Source organism: Vanellus vanellus, assembly GCF_965231255.1.
Source record: "Vanellus vanellus genome assembly, chromosome: 11".
Lineage (NCBI taxonomy): Eukaryota > Metazoa > Chordata > Aves > Charadriiformes > Charadriidae > Vanellus > Vanellus vanellus.
Genome location: NC_138916.1, coordinates 12,651,382 through 12,671,482, shown reverse-complemented (window position 1 = coordinate 12,671,482; position 20,101 = coordinate 12,651,382). Strand labels below are relative to the sequence as shown.

Below are 20,101 nucleotides of genomic sequence, written 5' to 3'. Positions count from 1 at the left end.
CCACCACGTCACTCTGGTTAAGTGAAGGCTGGTTCAGTATAGACCAAAACAAGTACCTGTGGAAAATGGTCACTTGACACCTTTTAGATAGGATAAATACAGGTATTTTCTGAACAACAGTAGTCTATCATTTGTGTTATAAATGCACTTTTATATGTTGCTAAAATAACTATTTGTAATTTCTCATTACAACCCTTAATGCCTGACTGAAAATTATTCAAGTAGGTGTGCTTCAAAAGTTACTGCCCTTTCAGAGAGGGCACACCTTCAGCCATACTGGCTGACACATCATGGCAAAGGCGTAATTAATTTTAAAGTGGAAAAGCAGCACAGGCTTGCAGCATATGACAGCTATATGTGGTTGACTCTTCATTTCATTTATAAAGACATCCAATGAAAAAACGTCACATCAGTAAAAAGAAATCTAAATTTGCTGCTGCACTAGAAAAAATACATATTGAGCCATCATAGGTTTGGGGTTATTTCTTTTTTAATACCGCGTTTCTTTTCCCATTAAAAGATTTTTTTTTTTTCTAGTAAGATACAACTAGGTGCCATTGTATTGTCATAACATGCTCAGTAATTTAAAATGATTAATACCTTGACAATGTAATCTCATAACAAATAATTTTTATCCATTATCTAAAATCAACTTTTAATTAAAAGAATATGTTATATTTGTTTTCTGATACTAAATTACCTTGATCATTTTAAAATTACATGTGATGTTGGCACATACTAAATATATGGCATGTATATTTCTGTTGGGCTTTACTGTCTGCCTGCAACATGAATTTCAATTATTAAGCATTCGTAAGTATTCAGGAATGGCCTGCTATGTAGGGTTTGCAATTAATTTTGCCAGGAATGTTATCTGTCTTTTTGTAGGCCACATTTTAGAAGGCACACGCTATCTTCTTTAAAAACTGTACTATATTTGCACAAAATTGGTATTTTTCTAACCTTAACAAGAAAGATTTGCAGGAACCAGAGCCCAGCTGAAACCTGGATCACGCTCCAATAAAGGCTTCACACGGGCGTGTATTACGCATTTTCAAATTCAGTGCATCTGTTGGTGTGTCTATGGGCAACCCTGACTCTCTATGATACTCTCCCACTGCGCGCCAGTTACTGTGATGTTTTATATTTAACTTAGGAGGCTGAAAGTCGTCTACAGACACTCACTCTCAGAACATGCATGTTGACGTGTGGCTGCAATGAAAATGGAAGGACAGCTCTGTGCGTCGCCGTCTACCTCTGCAAGTCCCCCGTAAGGCTGAGGCGAGGCTGTCTCTGCACCTTCTTCCCAGAGCCATTAAAGGCAAGCAGTTTTTCCTCTACTGTAATCGCAACACCACCACGCCTATGACTAGCTTCGCTAATAATGAAATTAGACATGCAATACATTGGAATATTTTATTTTGACTTTACATGCGGTGTTAAAAACCCAAAGAACGTATTATTTACACATCCACAATACAAGTTTACAAGATATCTATACATGTTAAAGTACTCTATAGTATAGAGCAGCTTCATTTAAGGGTTACTTTTTTTTTATGCCGTACCATTAAAAAAGATACAATCTGCGTTTACCTTTGCACAAATGGATAAAGCATCTTTTATTATTAAATTAACAGAATAAGGACTAGGTTGAATGTTAGAAATTTCAACATAAATACTGAGAGAACTCACATTACCATCTACAAGGCAGCACAATGTTACAGGAGGTTATCAGGGTTCACATACATTTATCTTTCGGTTTCACACAAGTCTGTATTAATTAATATTTGTAAAGTGAATTCGGATCAGTTTGTGTCTTTTGACAACCGAGTACATTTTTAATAGTTATTAATCTGTAGTGTTTTAGTTGCAAGACAGAAGTGTTTAGGAAGAGATATCATTGATTTTTGGATCCAGAGGTCTCAGGAAATAAATGTCCCTTACAGCCTTACTAGAAAAAATGACTACTTCTATTCTTTATTCTTTGTTCTGTTAACAGAGATCCAGTTTTCAGTGACTAACCTTTTCTTCCCTTTGAACACATAATATAAATCTCTACCGTCTCTGAAACCCACTGCAGTTATTTGTCCCGCTAATTCATGAATATTCCTCTGCCATGGTTATTTCTATAGTTATGTTCAATAAACAATGTGGTAGTGTGTAGTTTGCAAGCTAAAATAGCCATCTGTGTTGAACATCAGCTGCAAGTGGTTACTGTAAAACCTACTAAATAGCTTACACAACTTTAGCAGGTGTTCCATTACCCTAGAAACCTCATTTGATTTCACATTATAACTGTTTGATCCTTTGGAGAGCTGGAGTGGAATGTTTATCATGGTAAGGTGATTTAATGCTGCTGTCTTCTTGGATCGTAGGCTGCCTTTAGTTACCATTAATTATTCTTGCTTTTTATCTTTCTTCTTTTTTTATTTTTGGGGTGCTGTTGAGAGGTTTTACAACTGGCACTCGGGAGATATGTGCTAGAGTGAGAACACTTGACAGATTTATTTTTTTTTTTTTAGTACTTTTATCATTTGCATGAATAAGGCACAAAATGCACAGATTCAGGTAAACTCACACATAGTATTTACAGAATATTGTCATTACCTGCATGACTTTGGAAAAAAACCTTACATTACACAACAAAAACAAATTGATTGCACTACTGTTGAGTTTTCACAGACTGCTTCTGCCAGGCCAATTAATGTTTCTTCTTTTTTATTGACAAGAGTCTATCAGCATGTAGGGCATTATTAAATGCAACAAAAACGTAACCTTCTCTAGTTACACAGGCCTTTGCCAAGTGAATTGATTATTAGCTGCCCTCAATGAGAAGTACAGGGGCTCAAGTTCACAGTGGCCAGGTATTGGATGGAGGCACTGTGGAAACACAGTAAAGCTCCCCCGTTCCAGCCCAAACCACTAGATTTGAAATGCACAGCTCTGAATCAATAGCAGCGTAACAGAGTTATGAAGAATTAAACGTATCTGCACTCTTTCACTGGGTGACTATTTCATCAAGGTGTTATTCAGAAGGCTGGCAGAGATGCGCAGTTCATCCTTAGCTGTCTCCAAACTGAACCCAACGGGCTGCAGAAGGCAGAGTCATCTGTTTGTTCAGTCATGCTCAATGTAAACAATTCCATAGCATAAAAGATGCAATGGGAATCTAAGTACATCCTAGTGTGTACAGTACACACGCACATCCACACACACGCACAGCTTTATCTGTGGCACAAACAAAATGCCACACACATGGAGAGAAAAAAAATAATGCTACAGTTGGGCCAGAGACTGAATTCCAGCAAATTGATTATTAACCCAGATATTCATTGAGACATTACCATTTTCTGACATTTGTGCAAGAGGCAAGGTGAATGCATACATATTAAAATGTTCACATTTAATGGGAAGGACCACACTTAATGGTAGTCTAAAATGGAACCCATTTTTCAAGTATTTGCTTACTGATTTTTTTCCCAATAACTTTTTTTTAGCTATTTAGAACAGTAAAGTAGCCCCCACCCCATTGTGCTACATGTCTCCTTAGCTCCAAACAAAAGAAATGTAATGACCAGCACTTTCCTTTGTTTTTTGTGTTTGCTCTCAGCAAGTACACGAAGACTTGCTATAGCTACACGTGGCAAGACACAGATGTTGCTGAAGTACAGACAGTTTCTTTGGCCACTTTGTTCTCTTTAATAACAAGCAAGTCTCTGTCTTACGTGTCTCCCACATCATCTCACAACCTGTACAGGTCGATGCCACACTCATTTTTAGCACAGACATGTCCTAGTAACTGTATTTGTTCAGTGGTCTGACTGAAGTTGTCTGAGGAACAAATGAGGGTTTTGGGGGCACATCAGGTTTTAAGGAGGGTGTCCTCTTTATTCCTGTTCGAGGAAGGGTGCCGTTGCTCGTGTAACTGCTTTGCCTAGACAAGGAAGGCTGGAGGTGAACGCTGACAGGCGTCCCTTGCATGTAGTCCATCTTTGTGCCTGCCGTGGGAGGCATGTACCCCCCACGATTAATACTAGGCTGTCTGGATAACAAAACACCGTTTGGTGAGTTTAAGTTTTTAGGAAGGGCAGATATTGAATGCCTTTGTGAAGAATTTTTGTGATAACCCCTCTGCCTTTCCAAAGAGGTCATCGGTACTGCAGGAGTGGTAGGAACGTCCACTCGTTTTGTGGGGCTGTTTCTTGGAAGAGTTGATGGAGGAGAGTATAAAGACGCCTCCCTGTTGGGAACCTTAGGTGGGATCTCAGACATATTTCCCATTGGATCCAGCATTAAAGTCTGGGCCATTTGAATATCTCCCATAATTGCTTTGGGATTACTAGTAGTTTCATTTAAGTGTTTCAGAAAATCATTCAGGGTGTTCCTGGAATCAACAGATCTCCTGTGGTCTCTTTTGCTGGATGGTTTTGTAAGTGGATGATCGATATGTTGCATCTTTTTGTCAGCCTTGTGCGCATTAGAATTTGAGAAAGATGTATTGTAATCATGGGTAGCATTGGGAAGAACGATAGCACTAGGAATATGTCCATGACTTAGAGGAGAGTGGGGTGGAGGACTGGAAGGAAAAAACTGAGGGCTTTTTAGTGGGGTTTCCTTTCGTGAAGCATTGAGGTTACTATGTGCTTTGTCCGACTGACTTTTCATAGCCTGCAGAGTCTTTTGTTGAAGAACCGGTGTAGATTCAGGAGTTGGAAGCGCAGCTAATTCCGGAGGCTGACCCCTGTGGTCAATCATCATGGACTTCGTATCACCGTTTGGTGGCAACTCCTTTCTGCTCGTCAACAGGTTTGTGTAAAGTTTGGGTGAATCAATGTTTTGTTGATATTCCTTGACGGGACTATCAAACAGCCCATTCAGTTTAGCAAAGCTCCCACTGGAGTCAGTGCAGGACTGAGCCGATTCTGCATCTTTGTGTATTTTTCTGGATTTCCGTACAAATATATCCCGGTAACAGTAAACGGCCACTCCCGCAATAAAGGCTCCCAGGACAAAAGCGGCAAAGACACAAGTGATTAGGACATTCATATGTACCATTTGGTTGGACTCTCCTGATTGTACTTCCCACCTTACACCTGCAAAAGACATGCAGTATATCATAAATCTACATGTACTTCATACCGACACAGTTCAGAAGACGGTAGCCTCCCTCGGGGAAGTGTCTGTTCAGTGTTTGCAAGTGCTCTGTGTCTAGTGGGAGTGTGACTTGGGTGGATCCTGCAATCCACGGCACTGGGGAATGCAAATAATTTTATAAATAAAAGTGACTGTGTGAGCATTGATCAGTCTAAATGAAGACACTCCATTTTCTCTGATGATGAGGAATGCTCGTCAAAGCTTCTCTTCTCATACTACGTTCGGTTTAGCATGTCCCCAAATTTCCTTAAAGGCTTGCAAATAGAGGCCTGTATGTTATTAACATTAATGATTTCTGCTGGAAAATTGAGGTTAGAAGGTGCTACTGGGCCAGACAGCAATTAATAACTCGTGGATGGATTTCTCTCTCAATTTTCTGCCCAACTCATAAATCAGTATCAAAAGAGAGACGGGATTATGCAAATGTTGTGTAAAACTGTATAATGTACATACTGCATTGTTATCACCATGTTAATGTGATACGGTGCAAAACTTGTAAACTAATACATCCATGGGTTGCTAGCCTTGGAGTGGCACACCTTGCATTAGATAAGTGTGTGATTCAAGATTATGTCATTCTATTAGAGCACTAATTTTTCTTTTTTTTAATCAATAATGAATCTAAACACTTGCATAACATTAAAAAAAAAAAAACAACTTGCAAGGTTAAGTTATTAGAGAAAGTTAAAATTTAAGAAGCTTTTAGCTTAGACCAAGAAGTTGAATATTGGATTAGTTTTTTATTTGTGTATTAACAAGCTCCCTTTGTTTTTGCGATTTTTAAAGCAACCACAGACATTTTGCAGCTAAGACAATGTTAGTTTTTAATGAAAGTAATTCTGTTAACTATCCCAAGGGATGTTAAAATGAAAGAGCAAGAGGGAAGGAACAGATTCACTTTTGTTAGAGGCAAGGCCTTTGAACATTGTTAATGTTCGGGGTTATAGGTTTTAATGGCACTGTGCAGAAGAAGAAAGAAAACATGAGTAAAGTTCACTAATAGCTATGACACAAAACGTGATTCAGAACCAAGAGCAAATGATAACAAAAACTTAAAGTGAAATGGAAAATAACTGCAACAAATTAAAATGACAAATGCACTGCCATAATGGCTGATAGGAAACCTGATATGTTTTGGCAAATGGTAATAAAACACAAATGGGTTTTGGCTGGTGAGATTTTCAGTAAATACAGAATTGTGCAAACATGTCTGTCACCTGGCTCTTCTGTGTACTGAGGAAGACTTGTGTTAAGTTTTGGTTATGGGTTTGGAAGCGTCTTGATTCTTTGGTTGACTGCAATGGTCCTACTGAATTAAAGTCTTTGTTGCCATAAGAACCTAATCAAAGGTTCACTTAGCTGAAAGAATGGCTACAGAAAGATGAGTTACAGGCAGAGTATGTTTCTTTTTGTGTTCGGCTTAAAATCTGTGTGCGTCTCTCTACGTACTGTAAACTGTTGCTCATACCCAGAGAATAAAAATTCAGCACATTGTTACTCAGATCTGACCCATGTTCTTCAGAAACATGCTGCAGGCAGGCAGAGTTTGGGATATGCCCCATTTAACGCAAGGATCTGTCATGGAGCTGTGCTTTGTTTTCTGTCTCCCCCCCGATTCTCACCCATGAACCAAATGGAAAAAAAAACCATGAAGCTCTTGTAAGCAACCATTCGTGAGGACTAATAGTGGTACCCAAACTAGACTGGTTTGAAAACAAGCACCAGAGGTGCAGATAAGTTTGAATGTAATTTTTTAATGCATCCAGAACTCCCGCTGATTTTAATGGGAGCTTTGGAGCACCCCAGAAATAAAAGGCTGAGCTTATTATCTGTGTTTCCCATTATAAGCTCTAAGCAGCACTTTGTACACCGGATAAGTAGGTATGAAAAACATGATTGCACTGTCTGCATATTCACAGGAAATGGGTGTAAAATATAGCCCGACAATCATGGCTCTTACACTTAAGGCTTAGACAATGCTGAGACTATCAGGTTTCCATTCAGCTGCAATGTATTCCCTGGTAAGGCCTTACCCTTTGGGACACCTGATAATGGATCAGAATAATCAGAAGTGTTTGGGTCATCTTGAACTACAAATTTCCGAGAGCCAGTCACTTTAGGTTTCCAGGAACCAATCACTTTAGGTGATATAACTGGGATACTTGCCATTGTGGTAATGGAAGCTGAGGAGAACTCCATGTCTGTGGTGGCAAACAGATTTTTATTAATGTGTATTACAGTCAGGCTTTCCTCACTGTTTCATGGCACATCTAAGCTACAGCTGGAGACAATATTTAATGGGAGTTACACGTCAGAGCAAAATGTGACCCCCTACACTCTGCAGAAGTACAGAGGGCTAATTAAAATCAATTGGTTCAAAACTTCAAGTACAAAAAAAAATACATTAAAACATCAACAGCTGCTAGCCAAAAGTCGGAGAAGTCAAACATGAAAGCAGTGCAAAAGTTAAAGTAAGCGACTGGGGGAGGTGAAAAGCACAACTTAGTCTACTTAATTGCTATATTCTTCAACTGGAGACAACATACTTGACTGCCTTTTAAACATCTTAAAAAAAAAAAAAAAAAAAAAAAAGAGAAGTTACTTGGAAAGATACACACTCATGACAGGTTACGCCTGAGAAACCAGATCAGCTCCATTAGTGTTATTATGGTATACCAGGAACTGCTGAATGAGCCATTTCTACAGGTGGGGATGAAAGGAATGTTTTTAACCTCTACTTTGTAATGGTTCCTAAGGAACAACATGGCATAGGTTCTGGCTCCTCTGCAGTACATTTGCTGAACAGAACCACCATAGCCTACACGAAAATGCAGGAGGAGGAAACACATCAAATTGGATTTACAATCCAAAGTCTACTTTGCACACTCAAGTATTTTGTGTTCACTGTCCCCATAGGTTTAAGCATGAATGTCAATGGCTCGAGATCTGACTGGGATATGCACTTCAAAAGCACACTCATTCAGGACTTGAAAATAAGGTTCAGTTGTATCTGTGTCCTGAAACATCACTTTGAAAATTCAGTTGATAAACTAAACACTCATGCAAGCAAGGTAGCATTTCCATGTAACACAGTTTTGTTTTACTTTGCTTTCCTAAGTGAGTCTTTAACTTACATTATGGGTAAATATATGTGGAAAATATTTGTCTCAACCCTTACTTCTTGTCAAAGTTCCAGAAATGCAAGTATCATTGGAAACCAAAACACAAAACAATGTTCTTGGTTTTGCTGCACTCTTACAAATTTAGCATACAAATAGATTATTTTCATATCTGTCAGTCAGAAATGCGCCCTTGGTTTGAAAGCAAAGACCAAGTTCTAGGAGCAAAGACTGGAAAATAAGGGCTTGGTCTTGCTCCTGTTGAAGTCAACACAGGTTCTGCTTTTGAGTTCAACAGAGGAGCACTGGGTCCTGTCTCCCTGAACACCAGGGGCTGATGGTGGAAACGCTATTAGAAAAATCACTGAAGGAGAGAGAAAAGGATGTGAAAGTCCATCTGACAACAATGCATACAGTTTTTTTCTAATCCACCTTTGTCTACACAAGTCCTCATTCAGCTACACAGTTTGTGATGTTAAATTTTTCCATTAGCACAAACTACTTGAAACATTTCAAAAATAAAGAAATACACATTTTAGAAAATGTGTATTTGAGCAAAAAGCTTGCTGGGAAAGAAGGAAAAGAGGAAAGGAGAGGTAGGGAGGAAGATGATGAAATTCTGCCATTCATCTACTAGAGATGACCAATAGGGGCATTCACAAATGCATGGCTGGGGATAAAGAGTAAAGCTTAGTGGACTTTCGTGCAGTGAAGATGTCATCTATGTTAATCAGGCTCTTTAATAAAAGATGTCTCAATAAATAATGAGCTGTTAACATGCGGCTACACAGGGTGAAGTGCTGAGTGAGAAGAGTCTGACTATCTTTACCATCAGTGGGAACATGAGTAAAAGCACAAAAATGGAGGATTGCCAACTGTGCAAAAGGAAGGAAAAAAGGGCTGAAAATGCTGAACTGAAGGAAAGTAAAGGTCATTAATTCAAAAAAATTAAAAAAAACTAACCAGATGTTGGGTCGCCAAATATTTTGTAATCTGGTGTAGCTGTAGTAGGCAAAATTTCTAAAAGAATTAAAGGAACAAGTAATCAGTAAAAAGTAACAAAAAGAAAGCAAAAGATCTCAAACCTGAGTAATGGAAAACAAAACCTAAAATATTACTGGTTACAAAAAATAAATTCTTCAATACTTTGCTGTAGACCCCAAGTAGTTGTAAACTGGTGAAGGAAAGACGAAACTCTGCCACCCAGGACCAAAAAGCTCAGCTTTGTGAACATTCACAGGAACACCAGGTGATGTGTTCATCATGTTACTGAAAAGCTCATCATAAATTTAACATCCATTGTGAGGTGTGGCCACAGATTACTGCTGAGACATTACAAACGAGCAGCAATGACTATGCCTTACCATGGCAGTCCCCAAGCTGTGCTGTGTTGCCATATTCAACATCTTGTACATATCCTCCGGTGCTGTGGTTGTATGAAACAAACAAAGAGAACCTGCAATTAACAGTATTAGTAGGGAAACAAATGGTGATTTTTTTTTTCCTGGAAGCAGCAAATGGAAACATATACAAGAACTAATGCACGGCCCAAAAAATTGTTTTACAAAACGCACAAGTTAATTATAACCAGGCTTTGAAACTCTATATATGGGCTTACGCCAGGAAATAGAAAAAAAAAAATGCCTTTTTTCGGCAATTTCATCATGTCTTCTACATTGGGTGCGCTCTTGGTTTTAGATACAACCGTCCAATTATACTAGTTAAAAGTTTGCACTGGCCTGCTACAAAGGCCTCTTTTTAAGATACAGCTGCTAATGCAGTGTATATTACAGACTTGATTTGTGCAAAATGCCTTCGGTATGCATATATATCACCCAAGCTCCAGCGCCGAGGCAAAATCTTACTCTTTTCCCACTGTGAATCCTGTGCTTTCGTATTTGCAATTGACTGTGCCCTGGCCGTGAGCACACCCGGGAGGGATACTGTGTACTGTCCTCTCCGAGCTGCTCAGCTTTGCAGGCAGCAATTTCTTGCCTTCCTGCTTCCAACTGCTCTTCCTACAGGTCTGCTTGTCCTCCCCTACACGTGTAAAACTGAAAGTAAGTCTTCACCTAGAGATTGCAGAATCAGGTCAGACTTTAGCATTCTGTTCTCTTACATATACAGTACACTGAAAAACCATCCCTAAAAAAATGGAGATTTATTAATTGAGTCCAAGGGAACAGGCTATGTGCTCGTGTGGTCTGTAAAGCATACGTAGTGATGCTGGGCTAATTTGAAAAGCAGTACTTACAGCATGCCTGGTGTCACTCTTCCACATGCCTCGTGGTCTAACCAGCCACAGTATGGGTCCCGTGAAGCAATACATGCCCTTGCAAGAGAAAAACCCCAAAAAATCATGCATTTTTTACTTCCTTCCCAAGAGATGTTGGTGCCCTTCCTTTAAGGGGGAGGTTCAGGAATAGGGCCGTACTTTTTACATGACCCGTGACGCTCACACCGACTCAGAGGAATTCTGATGACGCAGCTGGAGAATGCCACGAACAGAGCATGGTGGTCTCTATCCAGCTGAAGGGAAATGACTCTTCTGTCCTCCTCGCTCTCAGCATTACACCTGTTCAGCAAAAATAATGGGAGACCGTTATTTTAGTAACCGTATTACTTTATGCAGCGCTTACACTGCGAACATTTATTTATTGTCTGTGTAGATACTGAAAAGAGACTTTTTACATATATAAATGTAACTTACTAGTCTTTGCTGAGTGATTTCTAAACAAACCTATGTGTTATCAAATGCCAACTTCTGGCTCTTATTTACAGCTAGGTGACAATTTTGCTAAACTACGTAGGAAAAAAAATCCAAATCCATTTTCTTTGTTCTCTCAGTCGACATAAATATCTTGACAGAGCAGAACAGGAGTCCTGTATTGGACGCCTGTAGAGTCTAATTGGAACGCTTCCATTCCCAAATTGTTTGTGCCAGAATAAATAAGTTTAAAATTATTAGATGTAGTTTATACATTATTGGTCACTCTTGAGAAACCCTCAAGATAAGCTCACATCATTTCTTTTTTAACAGCAGCAGATAGTTCTGACGTTTCATTTTCAGGAAGAAGTGTATCTATTTGCAGAAGAATTAGACTGTATCGCTGACGTCACTGCAGTGTAATCAGGTTGCTCACTCAACCCATGCAAAATGGCAAGTGACCAAATATTTTCAGGTTATTCAACATGAGGAACACGGTGAAATGACAAACAAGTGGTGATGTTGGTCATAATGAGTTGGTTTTCGTTTACTATAATTTTTTCTAGCTAGATACCAAGGACCAGATGAAGAGCTTAGGTGTTCTGCTAATACTTACTTTGCATGATTATACGCTTCAATCTCTTCCAGTAATACGCTGTCATTCAAAGAGAAAGGCCTGGTCTTTGCCAAGATTTTAAGTACTACCCCTGCTTCGGAGCCAACAAACATGACTGTGTAGTTCTGGTAGGGTCCAGCAGCGTGGTCTACAGCAATTGCTGTCAATCTGTATCTATCAAGACCAAAAGGCATATTATTAACAGCGTGTTTTCTTGTTTTCCTTTTCACGTGCATTATGTTTGAATGGTGTCATACCTGACACGTGTTTTGGTAAACCAGGGCTCCTCAATGATTGAGGGAACAGCTGAATCCATCAAAGGATGAGATTTGATGAAGGAGAGTGTTTCGTCAGGGAAATCAATGGAAGTTTTGTAAGCCTCTGCTAGGCCGTGTTTTGCACAGCAGCCAGGTCTGAAAGGAGAACAACATTGTTTTCCTCTTGGTATTTTAGTTAATGAGAGAAGGCAGACTGCTAATGAGCATCCTTATGGCTGAAGTGTAAAGCTCTGCTTTGGTTTTTACCCGACAAGAGGCTCAAGAGTGCAACTGACTTAAGGTAGCTCTTTACAAGGACAATATTACAGCATCATGAGTAAGAACCTTTTACCTTGGCTTTGGTACTTTGTCTTCAGGTACAGCTGTCCAAACAGAGTCAGGAGTCTTTTGTTCTTTAAATCTCCCTTTGAAGACTTTCTCAATGTCATCCATGCTGAAAGCACACACTGCTGAACCAGGGATGCTGTAAAATTAGAAAAATAGTTGCAAGAACTCAGACTACAATGACACCAATCTCAGTGTACGAGAGAACCAGAGAACTACCTTTGATGTAAGGCTGCTCATCTCTCACCTGTTAAGCTGTGTGGTGAATACACCGACAACCGTGGGGACTCCATTGATTTCTATTATGTCTGTGATAGACTGCAGAACATCAAAGTAGAAGAATGAATCCCCAGGAACTGAGCAGTTGAGCCGAGCTTTCAGAAAGGATGTCCAATGTTTTTCCAGGACTCTTTGGGACCCCCCCATGTCATTTTTGCATATGCGTGCCACACGGGAATACACAGCCTGTGAAGGGCGAAAAAAAAAGGCTTGAGAGATGCAAGGAAAACAGTGCTTGTTTTTGAGCTGTTGATAAAACACCAAAGATAATTTTGTTAACAGGAAGCTGCCACTTATCTGCCCAGAAAGGATGAAAGCAAACGGTATTTAGCTCACAGTACACAGGCATCTTAATGTATCACACCAAGCAAATGCAACTCTGCAGCTTGTCCCCACCCTTTTTGCCCTTCAAAATCATATTGTTAGTGAGATTTAAGGACTTTAATTAACCATGTGTAAAGGATTTAATAATTTATTATAGAATATCCTTCCATGGTGAGGCATGAGCATTATACTCTGTACTGGCATGACTGAATTATTCAATATCCAGGGACATTAGAGAAACTTCTTTGAAACTCTTCTTTTGTGTTGTTTCCTTTTGTTTCTTTAATAAGCATGAAAATACCCTCAGATTTTCCATGACTTGCCACAAGTGTTAAGGCAACAGCAACACTAAAAGATACCTGTAGCGAGCTTGCCTAACAGCAGGGCATAGAGAACAGAAACAACTTTTTGGTTGAAGAATGCACTGTTCTATTTCTCCCCCGCCCCCTTCCCCCCCAACCCTTAAATTATAATGATGGGAAAATTGCCCAAACTTTGTAATAGACTCCACTTCACATTGCAAACTGTGCTTGATACTGATGCTGTTTTAGGATGATCTCATTCTGTTACAACTTATGGCTACGTGACAGCTCACTATGACGATACCTACCTTGCCTAAATTATTGTGCTCTACAGCAATTTCTCGGAAGAAGAAATAAACATAGTTCCCGTATTCTATGGCATGGAGGAAGTGTGGTTCTGTAAGAAAGAGCAAGGAGAAGGTTACTTCAAAAAACGACTCAATTGGCATACAACACTGACTACACTGTGTGACTCGGCGGCTTCTCCACAGGTCCATATACCAGCTAACATGAGCTCCAGCCTTCCAGATACTTTAGGAGGTCCGAGTATGGGTACACTGGAGCTTAAATGAACTTGAAGTCTTTAATATTGGCTAATGGACTGTAAAAAGGCCTCACAGGAATTGCATTTCAGCTGAAGTGTTTTGTTATTGCAGATTCATTCATTGATGTATACAACAAAAATTTTGCTTTATTGGTATTAAACGGCTTTTTTTATTGCAATCATACTGTACTGAAAGCATAGCGTATGTGTGTGTAGCTGGCTGTGAATTACCTGACCCTCTGTGCCACTGAAATTACATTTGCCACGTGTGTGGGAAAATACTCCCCCAAATTACCTTTTATCCATTTGGAATCATACTTTATTGTTCTTAGGGCAGATCCATCCCCCATGCTGCGATAAATAACAGCATCACTTGCCAGGAAATCTGCTACTGTTGCCGAATACAATTTTCCATCTAAAACGGAAGTTGAAAATGTGGTATTAAGAGGCCTTTAATAATCTACAGAATTTTGACTAGCCTGCATTTTCCCCCATTTCTTTACTGCCACTCTTTCCCAAATTGCTGTAACCTATTTATTAACAGGTCAGCTTTTAATCCTTTGGAGGCCCTTTAAAAAATTTAAGAGCAGGGGCACCATGACACCTTTAGCTTTCCTGTGCTTGCTTTAAAAGCTCTCTGGCTCCTTTGGTGTCATTAATCATTTAGACTCATTACAAGCAAAAGTTCTTACCAGCAAAGAGGGCGACATTGGTTTGTCTGGCATCAAATGGGCATCTTGCCAAACCACTAATTTCCTCCCCATCATACTCTAAGGTATTCAGCTGGAGAAGGAAAAGAAATGGGTGATAGTGTCATTTCTATTTTGTACACTGGCACAAAGGCATCACATTGTCTTTCCAGAAAACTTAATTCAGCGCATTGGCTTCTGTCTGGTTTTATTTCACCTTGAAGCACTCTCCAATCATGCTGGATGTATGTGCTATAGCATAATTAGTGCAAGCAAAACCAGTAACAGATTAATAACACTTTCAATATTCTTACCCGATAGTATCTGCACATAGGATTAAATGCATTTGTTCCACAGACAAACACCATCTCATCATTTCTTGGAACAAAGACTTTAATGAAGTTATGGCATTCATCCTGAAAATAAAGTAAGATGTATTAGACACAGACTTCACATATATAATAAATGTTAGTGTTGTTTTTTATGATGTATGTGCTAAACTTACTTTATGTTTGCCTTTCATAGCACAGTTCTCTCTGTCCTGCTGCCTTGATCTCCATGTTAATTTCTGTTAAATCAAACCAGAAAAGAACATTTAATTTCCTTTCCACAAAAAAGTCTTAAAAAAATTAAAACCAAAGAAAATAACTCTCCCTTGCCAGCACCTGTATCTACTCACCTTACTTGGAGTAACTTCCGATTTTGGAACTTCATTTAAGTTTACAGTGTAAACTTGGTCCCTGTTTGCAACGAGTAAAAAGACATAAGTAAATTCATTACTTCATTTGCCTTATTTTTGATATGATAAATCTCTTTTTAGAGTGTCAGACCAGAAACTTCTATGAAATGCTTATGGATTTTCTGTGTTTGATACAAATCGAAGACCGTTGGTCATGGGCAACATGGGGTGTTTTTGATTTTTATTGGTGTGGACCTTAGACAGCACCTACAGTGGCCAGCTATCCAGCTCTGTCTTTCCATTCTGTTGAAGACTAATCCCGGCTGTAAATATTCAAGTGTGTTATCCTCACTTCCTACATCCCTGATGTGTCAGTCCAAGTTTAAAATGATCAGGAAAGGTTTTTATCAAGGCAGTAATATAAAAGAAGGAAGAGAGTATTTGATCATTGGCTTTAGCATAACTGCAGTAACTGCAGCCTTCAAATCCAATTTTCATGCACTGGCCATAGATACGGTATATTTCTCTGGGAAGTCCTCCCCCAATTCTCATTTTTATCATATTCTGCAGATTTTTCTAAATGAATTTTACACATTAATGCAAAACCAGAAGAGAAAAGAATTTTAATCTAATGAACTGAGTGAAGGAAAATTACCTGCCAGCGATATAAAGTGTGTCTCGAATTTTCAACATCAGTTGGAAGTCCAGTCTGTGCTGAGATTCATTGCCTGAAGGGCGTCCTCTAAATACTGGATATTGCCTTGAATCTGCAAGTAAAAATGGGCTACACCATCACTCAGGATTATAGAGCTAAAGAATCAATATATGGCATTGATTAGCTGTATATACTAGGTGTAGAAGGGTTTAAACTAAATTCCTTGAGTAATGTCTTGAATATAAATGAGAAAAAGATGGCTAATGTCAGCAAATGTTCTTTTTCCTGAAGTTATTGCTGTATTTCTGATTGCTCTTTTAAGAAAATGATTAAGTGTTCTATTAAAGATACAAAGCCAGTAAACACATTTCAATTTGAAAGAAAACAGACTTTTTTTCTTAACTTCCCAAGGAAAAAAAAAAAAACCAAACCACATTAAAACTTTTTCCCTAGTGGTTAGCACCATTTGCAGATTACTTACAGTGGTAGTCAACAACGTTAATAGGGTCCTCATCTTCAGGGAAGCTGACAGCCCGGCACTGGGACAGACTCATTAGCATCACGGAGGCACAAAGCAGAGGAAGCCTCATGGCTGGTGAAAGATGAGTACTACCTTTGTGGCAACACTGTTTAACTACCTGGAAAACAGGAACACGCCAGTGAGATTTCAGCAGCACAGGACAGTAAATGTGACTTCCTGCTGCAGGAGAAGGGGCTCTTTCATTTGTATTTTAGCACTGGCAGCAGTGGACTAAATCGGTGCTTATGAAAGGCTCCTGTATGTACATTGATGGAAAACTGCTGCGTGACATATCCCTGCTCAAAGCTGCTCCAAAACATATTGATGTTTGCTAATTTTTATCTGGATTTACAGGCATTTCCAAAGAAGCTGACGACTGTCAGCCTACTTAATTCACGGGAATCGCTAACAGAACATGCAGGCTGCTGACCTGGCAAGAAAAATTGTCAAACTTGGGATTAGAATTTTAATTAAACTGCAATCTCTTTCCATCCCTTCTATCACTGAATGCCATCCAATAAAACCCCTTCCCCATAAAATACCTAAATCTTATCCACAAAAAGTCATGACACACACAATCTGTCTGAACATCCATGCCATGTTTTAAAATTACTGCTTGTTTTCCAGGCTGTGCCATCATAATACTAAGCCTAACATGCTCATTGCGAAAGACCTTATTATGTCTAGGACCAGACACTTGATGCTTTGCCTTGCGCAGTGATTTACACACGTGCAAAGTAAATGCAAAAATGCTGCCTCAGCAGTGTGAGAGTGCTTGTCACACGCTTTGCAAGGGTAGCAAGAGCCTCAAATGGGGGCACAACGCTGAACTGGGTTCCCAAGATGCCACTTGCCCCCTAGTTCTGTTTGTCACTGTAGAAAGCTAGGAACCTCACAGAGACTTTCACAGTGGGGATTTTGTGTGCGCGCGCTCTATAGATCATACAGCACATACTGTGATAGCACCACAACATTATACAACAAAGCTTTTAAGCGGGGAAGGGAAACATAACTTCTCCAATTAAACCGCAGGGATATTTTAGTGAGCAGAATGTAACTACTCAAGTTGCAATTTGGGTAGGATGCAAGAAAACGCATCTCAAAGTGAAACGCAACCCTTAATGACCACAAGTGGTCTGGGCAGGGGTCATATTTCTCATTAGAAACCTGGCAAACGTAGTACTATTCCCTCCTCCGACCTTTTGGAGGCATTCATTCAGCCCCGATTCACAGGTCAGAGCTCTGAGTCACCAGCTCAATGCCGTGCAACTGCTGAAATTGGTTATTAAGCTCTTTGTCTAACAGAAAAAAGAGAAACCTTTCCATTTCAACGTTTCAAGAATTGCTGTGAGACGTACACGTTGCCAGCACAAAGTGCCAGGCCCGATCCAGCAAAGCACATAAGTATTAATCATTTAATAATTTGAAAAGCAATTAAAAAGCCCCTTCATAACAACACTTAACCTTTCAGTAATCTTCACTGGGGATGAAAATACTGTATTTCTTAATTGATACTAGAGCTGGCTAGGGGCAGGGCTTCTTCCTTCCACAAGGCTGAGCTCTCTCAGTTCAGGCTGGACTGTGAGGAGACCAACTTAAAAGGTGACAGTATTTGGTGATGGGGTGGGGGTGTTGTCTGAATGCCTGTCCATTATGGACTGACCTGAAAAGAAGCATTTTCCACTGTTAATGATATTTCTGTATCTCAGTCCACCAGTCCAGAACGAATGGGCTGTGCTCTTAGTCAAGATTGATGAGTGCAGTGGTTAATAAACACTAATGATTCCTGGCACTTTCCCTCTGCTCTTCCTTGTCCTGACATGGCCTCTTCAGCTGAAGCATCTTGCGTTAAATTACTAATGAGCAAACTTAAAACAAACTGGAATTAATAAAGTTAGTCAAATTAGTTCTTTCTTGTGAAAGCACCATTAGAGCAAAGTCCTGCAGCACAGTGGCTCCCAGACACAATAACAAATCATTAATGGCTACACAATCTTTTTTTCTAGGCTTTTTTTCAAGAAGAGCAGGCTCCAAATATCCAACCCACTGCTGTCCCAGTGAAGGAAGAGAAAGGGGAGGCACATAAACTGTACGTTGAGTCAGTGCACCGCAATATCAGTAAGGTGCTTAGTAAAGCCCTCCCTGAAGCCTCGTTTTCTTGGAGAACAAATGAATACAAATTGCCAAAGAGCAAGAAGCTCTAGCAGCCATGCAGGATTTAGTTAGCACAGAAGATGAGGCTGTTTATGGCCCACACATCATGACTCAAAGAGACCCTGGCCTGGCTGCAGAACGTGCCCAGCCTGCAAACTCTACAAGTTCTGCCAGTATCAAGCACAGGCACGTATTAGGAAGTTTCTTTTTTTCCTCTCTTTCCTTCCAGCATCCCGCCTAGGAAGAATTCACTGGGGCAACAAAATACGAAACTTAAATGTAACCTGCCTTGGACTAGAGGAAATGGCTGCAGAGAACAAATGGGCAATTTGCTGCGCATTGGCCACAACAATTGTGACCTAAACCCAAACTGTCAGAAAACCAAAAACAAAATGACCAAAATGCCAGGTAACACAGAGAGTATCAGTTCTCTCAATTAGATTTTAATTTCTGTGTGTATATCATACTCACTAAACAAGGCAAAGTTTTGTAAATGTAAAACCACGGGATGTGTCTCCTTAGAGACCGCATCCAGACCAGAAACAAACTCACATTTATGTCTTCCTCAAAAAAACCCCAAACCTCTGAGACTCCAAGAATGTAAAAGGTGGGAATAGTTATGTTCAGCAATCTCTTTTAACTAAACATCACCTGTTGCCAGTGTCTATCAAAGAAAATGTCTACATCTGCATGAAGCACAGACCTTTGTCATGACAAGAGAGAAAAGCAGACTGAGAGCTGGACTGGATCAGCAAACCGCAGGTAATCACTTCCTACCAGCCAGGTGAGAAGTACAAATTTCCTTTTTTTTTTTTTTTTACTTGTTAAAAATATTACAAGGAAATGAACAGTAGCTCTGATTTCTAGCTACATATGAAAAGAAAATGCACTTGCTTTAAGAGGCACTTAAATGCACCTTTTAGCTGGTTGGACACAGGCTTGAGATCGGAACCACTGAAAAGAGAATAAACTTGGAAGAACAGCTGTTCCCTGGATAATCAGAAAAATGGCTTCCCTCTAGCTCTTGGAACAGGGGGATTATGACAGCCAGGTGTATGCTTCTGGTAGGCACAGATAGGCTGGTGTGAAAGACATAATTCTTGCCACATTCAAACCTTTTAACAGAGGCCACTAATGAGGACTACAAATAATGGTCAAGTATCTGTTTGGACCAGAATAGCTGGTTATGAAATGCTGGCAATGTCTACTTTCAAGAAAATACAGAAAACAATCATGCTCTGCGTCTGATTATTTTTCCCCAGCCACAATTCAGACCAGTCTTTGATTAATTTCTCTTATAAATTGCATTCCTAGCATTTCTGCTAGGAAACAATTCAGGGTAAGTGCAATGTTTGGAAATTACCATATTGCTATCCCCGTTTTGCAGCTGGGGAATTGAGGCACAGATCAAGGCTGAATTTGTGACAAGGCCAACCACCAAAAAGGCCTTTGCAAAGCATCTGAGCTGCTTTTGGGTCATCCCTCGCAGCACAGGCAAATTGGCCAGTGTCACCCAGGTGGAAAAGCCAGTAGCAGATCAGAGATCTTCTGGCCATTTGGTCTATGCCATAACTCGTGTCTGCAAATCCAAAGAAATAGAGATATAAATGTTAACTGGTGGCACAAATCCACAACGGTAAAGAGGACAGCAGGCTGACTGAAACAGGCCTCCAGGCTAGTGCTGTTGGTCAAGTGGAAGGCAGGCAGTTGTCCCAAGTAATAAACTGGCTCTTTGTGGCTGGCATCTTTCAATCTCA

The 20,101-nt window shown here is 39.8% G+C and overlaps 1 protein-coding gene across 2 annotated transcripts; it reads right to left on the bottom strand.

The window, feature by feature from the left end:
• Nucleotides 1-1,099: 1,099 nt before the first annotated feature.
• Nucleotides 1,100-19,768, bottom strand: SEMA6D (semaphorin 6D; the record flags this gene model as incomplete). 2 transcript variants are annotated; one of them, XM_082488580.1, is made up of 19 exons in its annotated part: nucleotides 19,708-19,768; nucleotides 16,152-16,308; nucleotides 15,671-15,782; nucleotides 15,016-15,076; nucleotides 14,842-14,904; nucleotides 14,651-14,752; nucleotides 14,340-14,430; nucleotides 13,943-14,062; nucleotides 13,412-13,500; nucleotides 12,446-12,663; nucleotides 12,206-12,337; nucleotides 11,854-12,009; nucleotides 11,597-11,770; nucleotides 10,708-10,848; nucleotides 10,528-10,605; nucleotides 9,638-9,699; nucleotides 9,237-9,293; nucleotides 7,188-7,355; nucleotides 1,100-5,093 (listed from the first exon to the last, which is right to left on the bottom strand). In XM_082488580.1, the coding sequence occupies exons 1-19, from the start codon at nucleotides 19,708-19,710 to the stop codon at nucleotides 3,793-3,795; spliced, it is 3,285 nt and encodes a 1,094-aa protein (XP_082344706.1). In that variant the 5' UTR covers nucleotides 19,711-19,768. The 2 variants fall into 2 exon arrangements, with proteins under 2 accessions (XP_082344706.1, XP_082344705.1); XM_082488579.1 differs by lacking the exons at nucleotides 1,100-5,093; nucleotides 7,188-7,355; nucleotides 9,237-9,293; ... (1 more) ...; nucleotides 10,528-10,605; nucleotides 10,708-10,848 and having other exon boundaries at nucleotides 11,593-11,770.
• Between the last annotated feature and the right edge of the window lie 333 nt (nucleotides 19,769-20,101).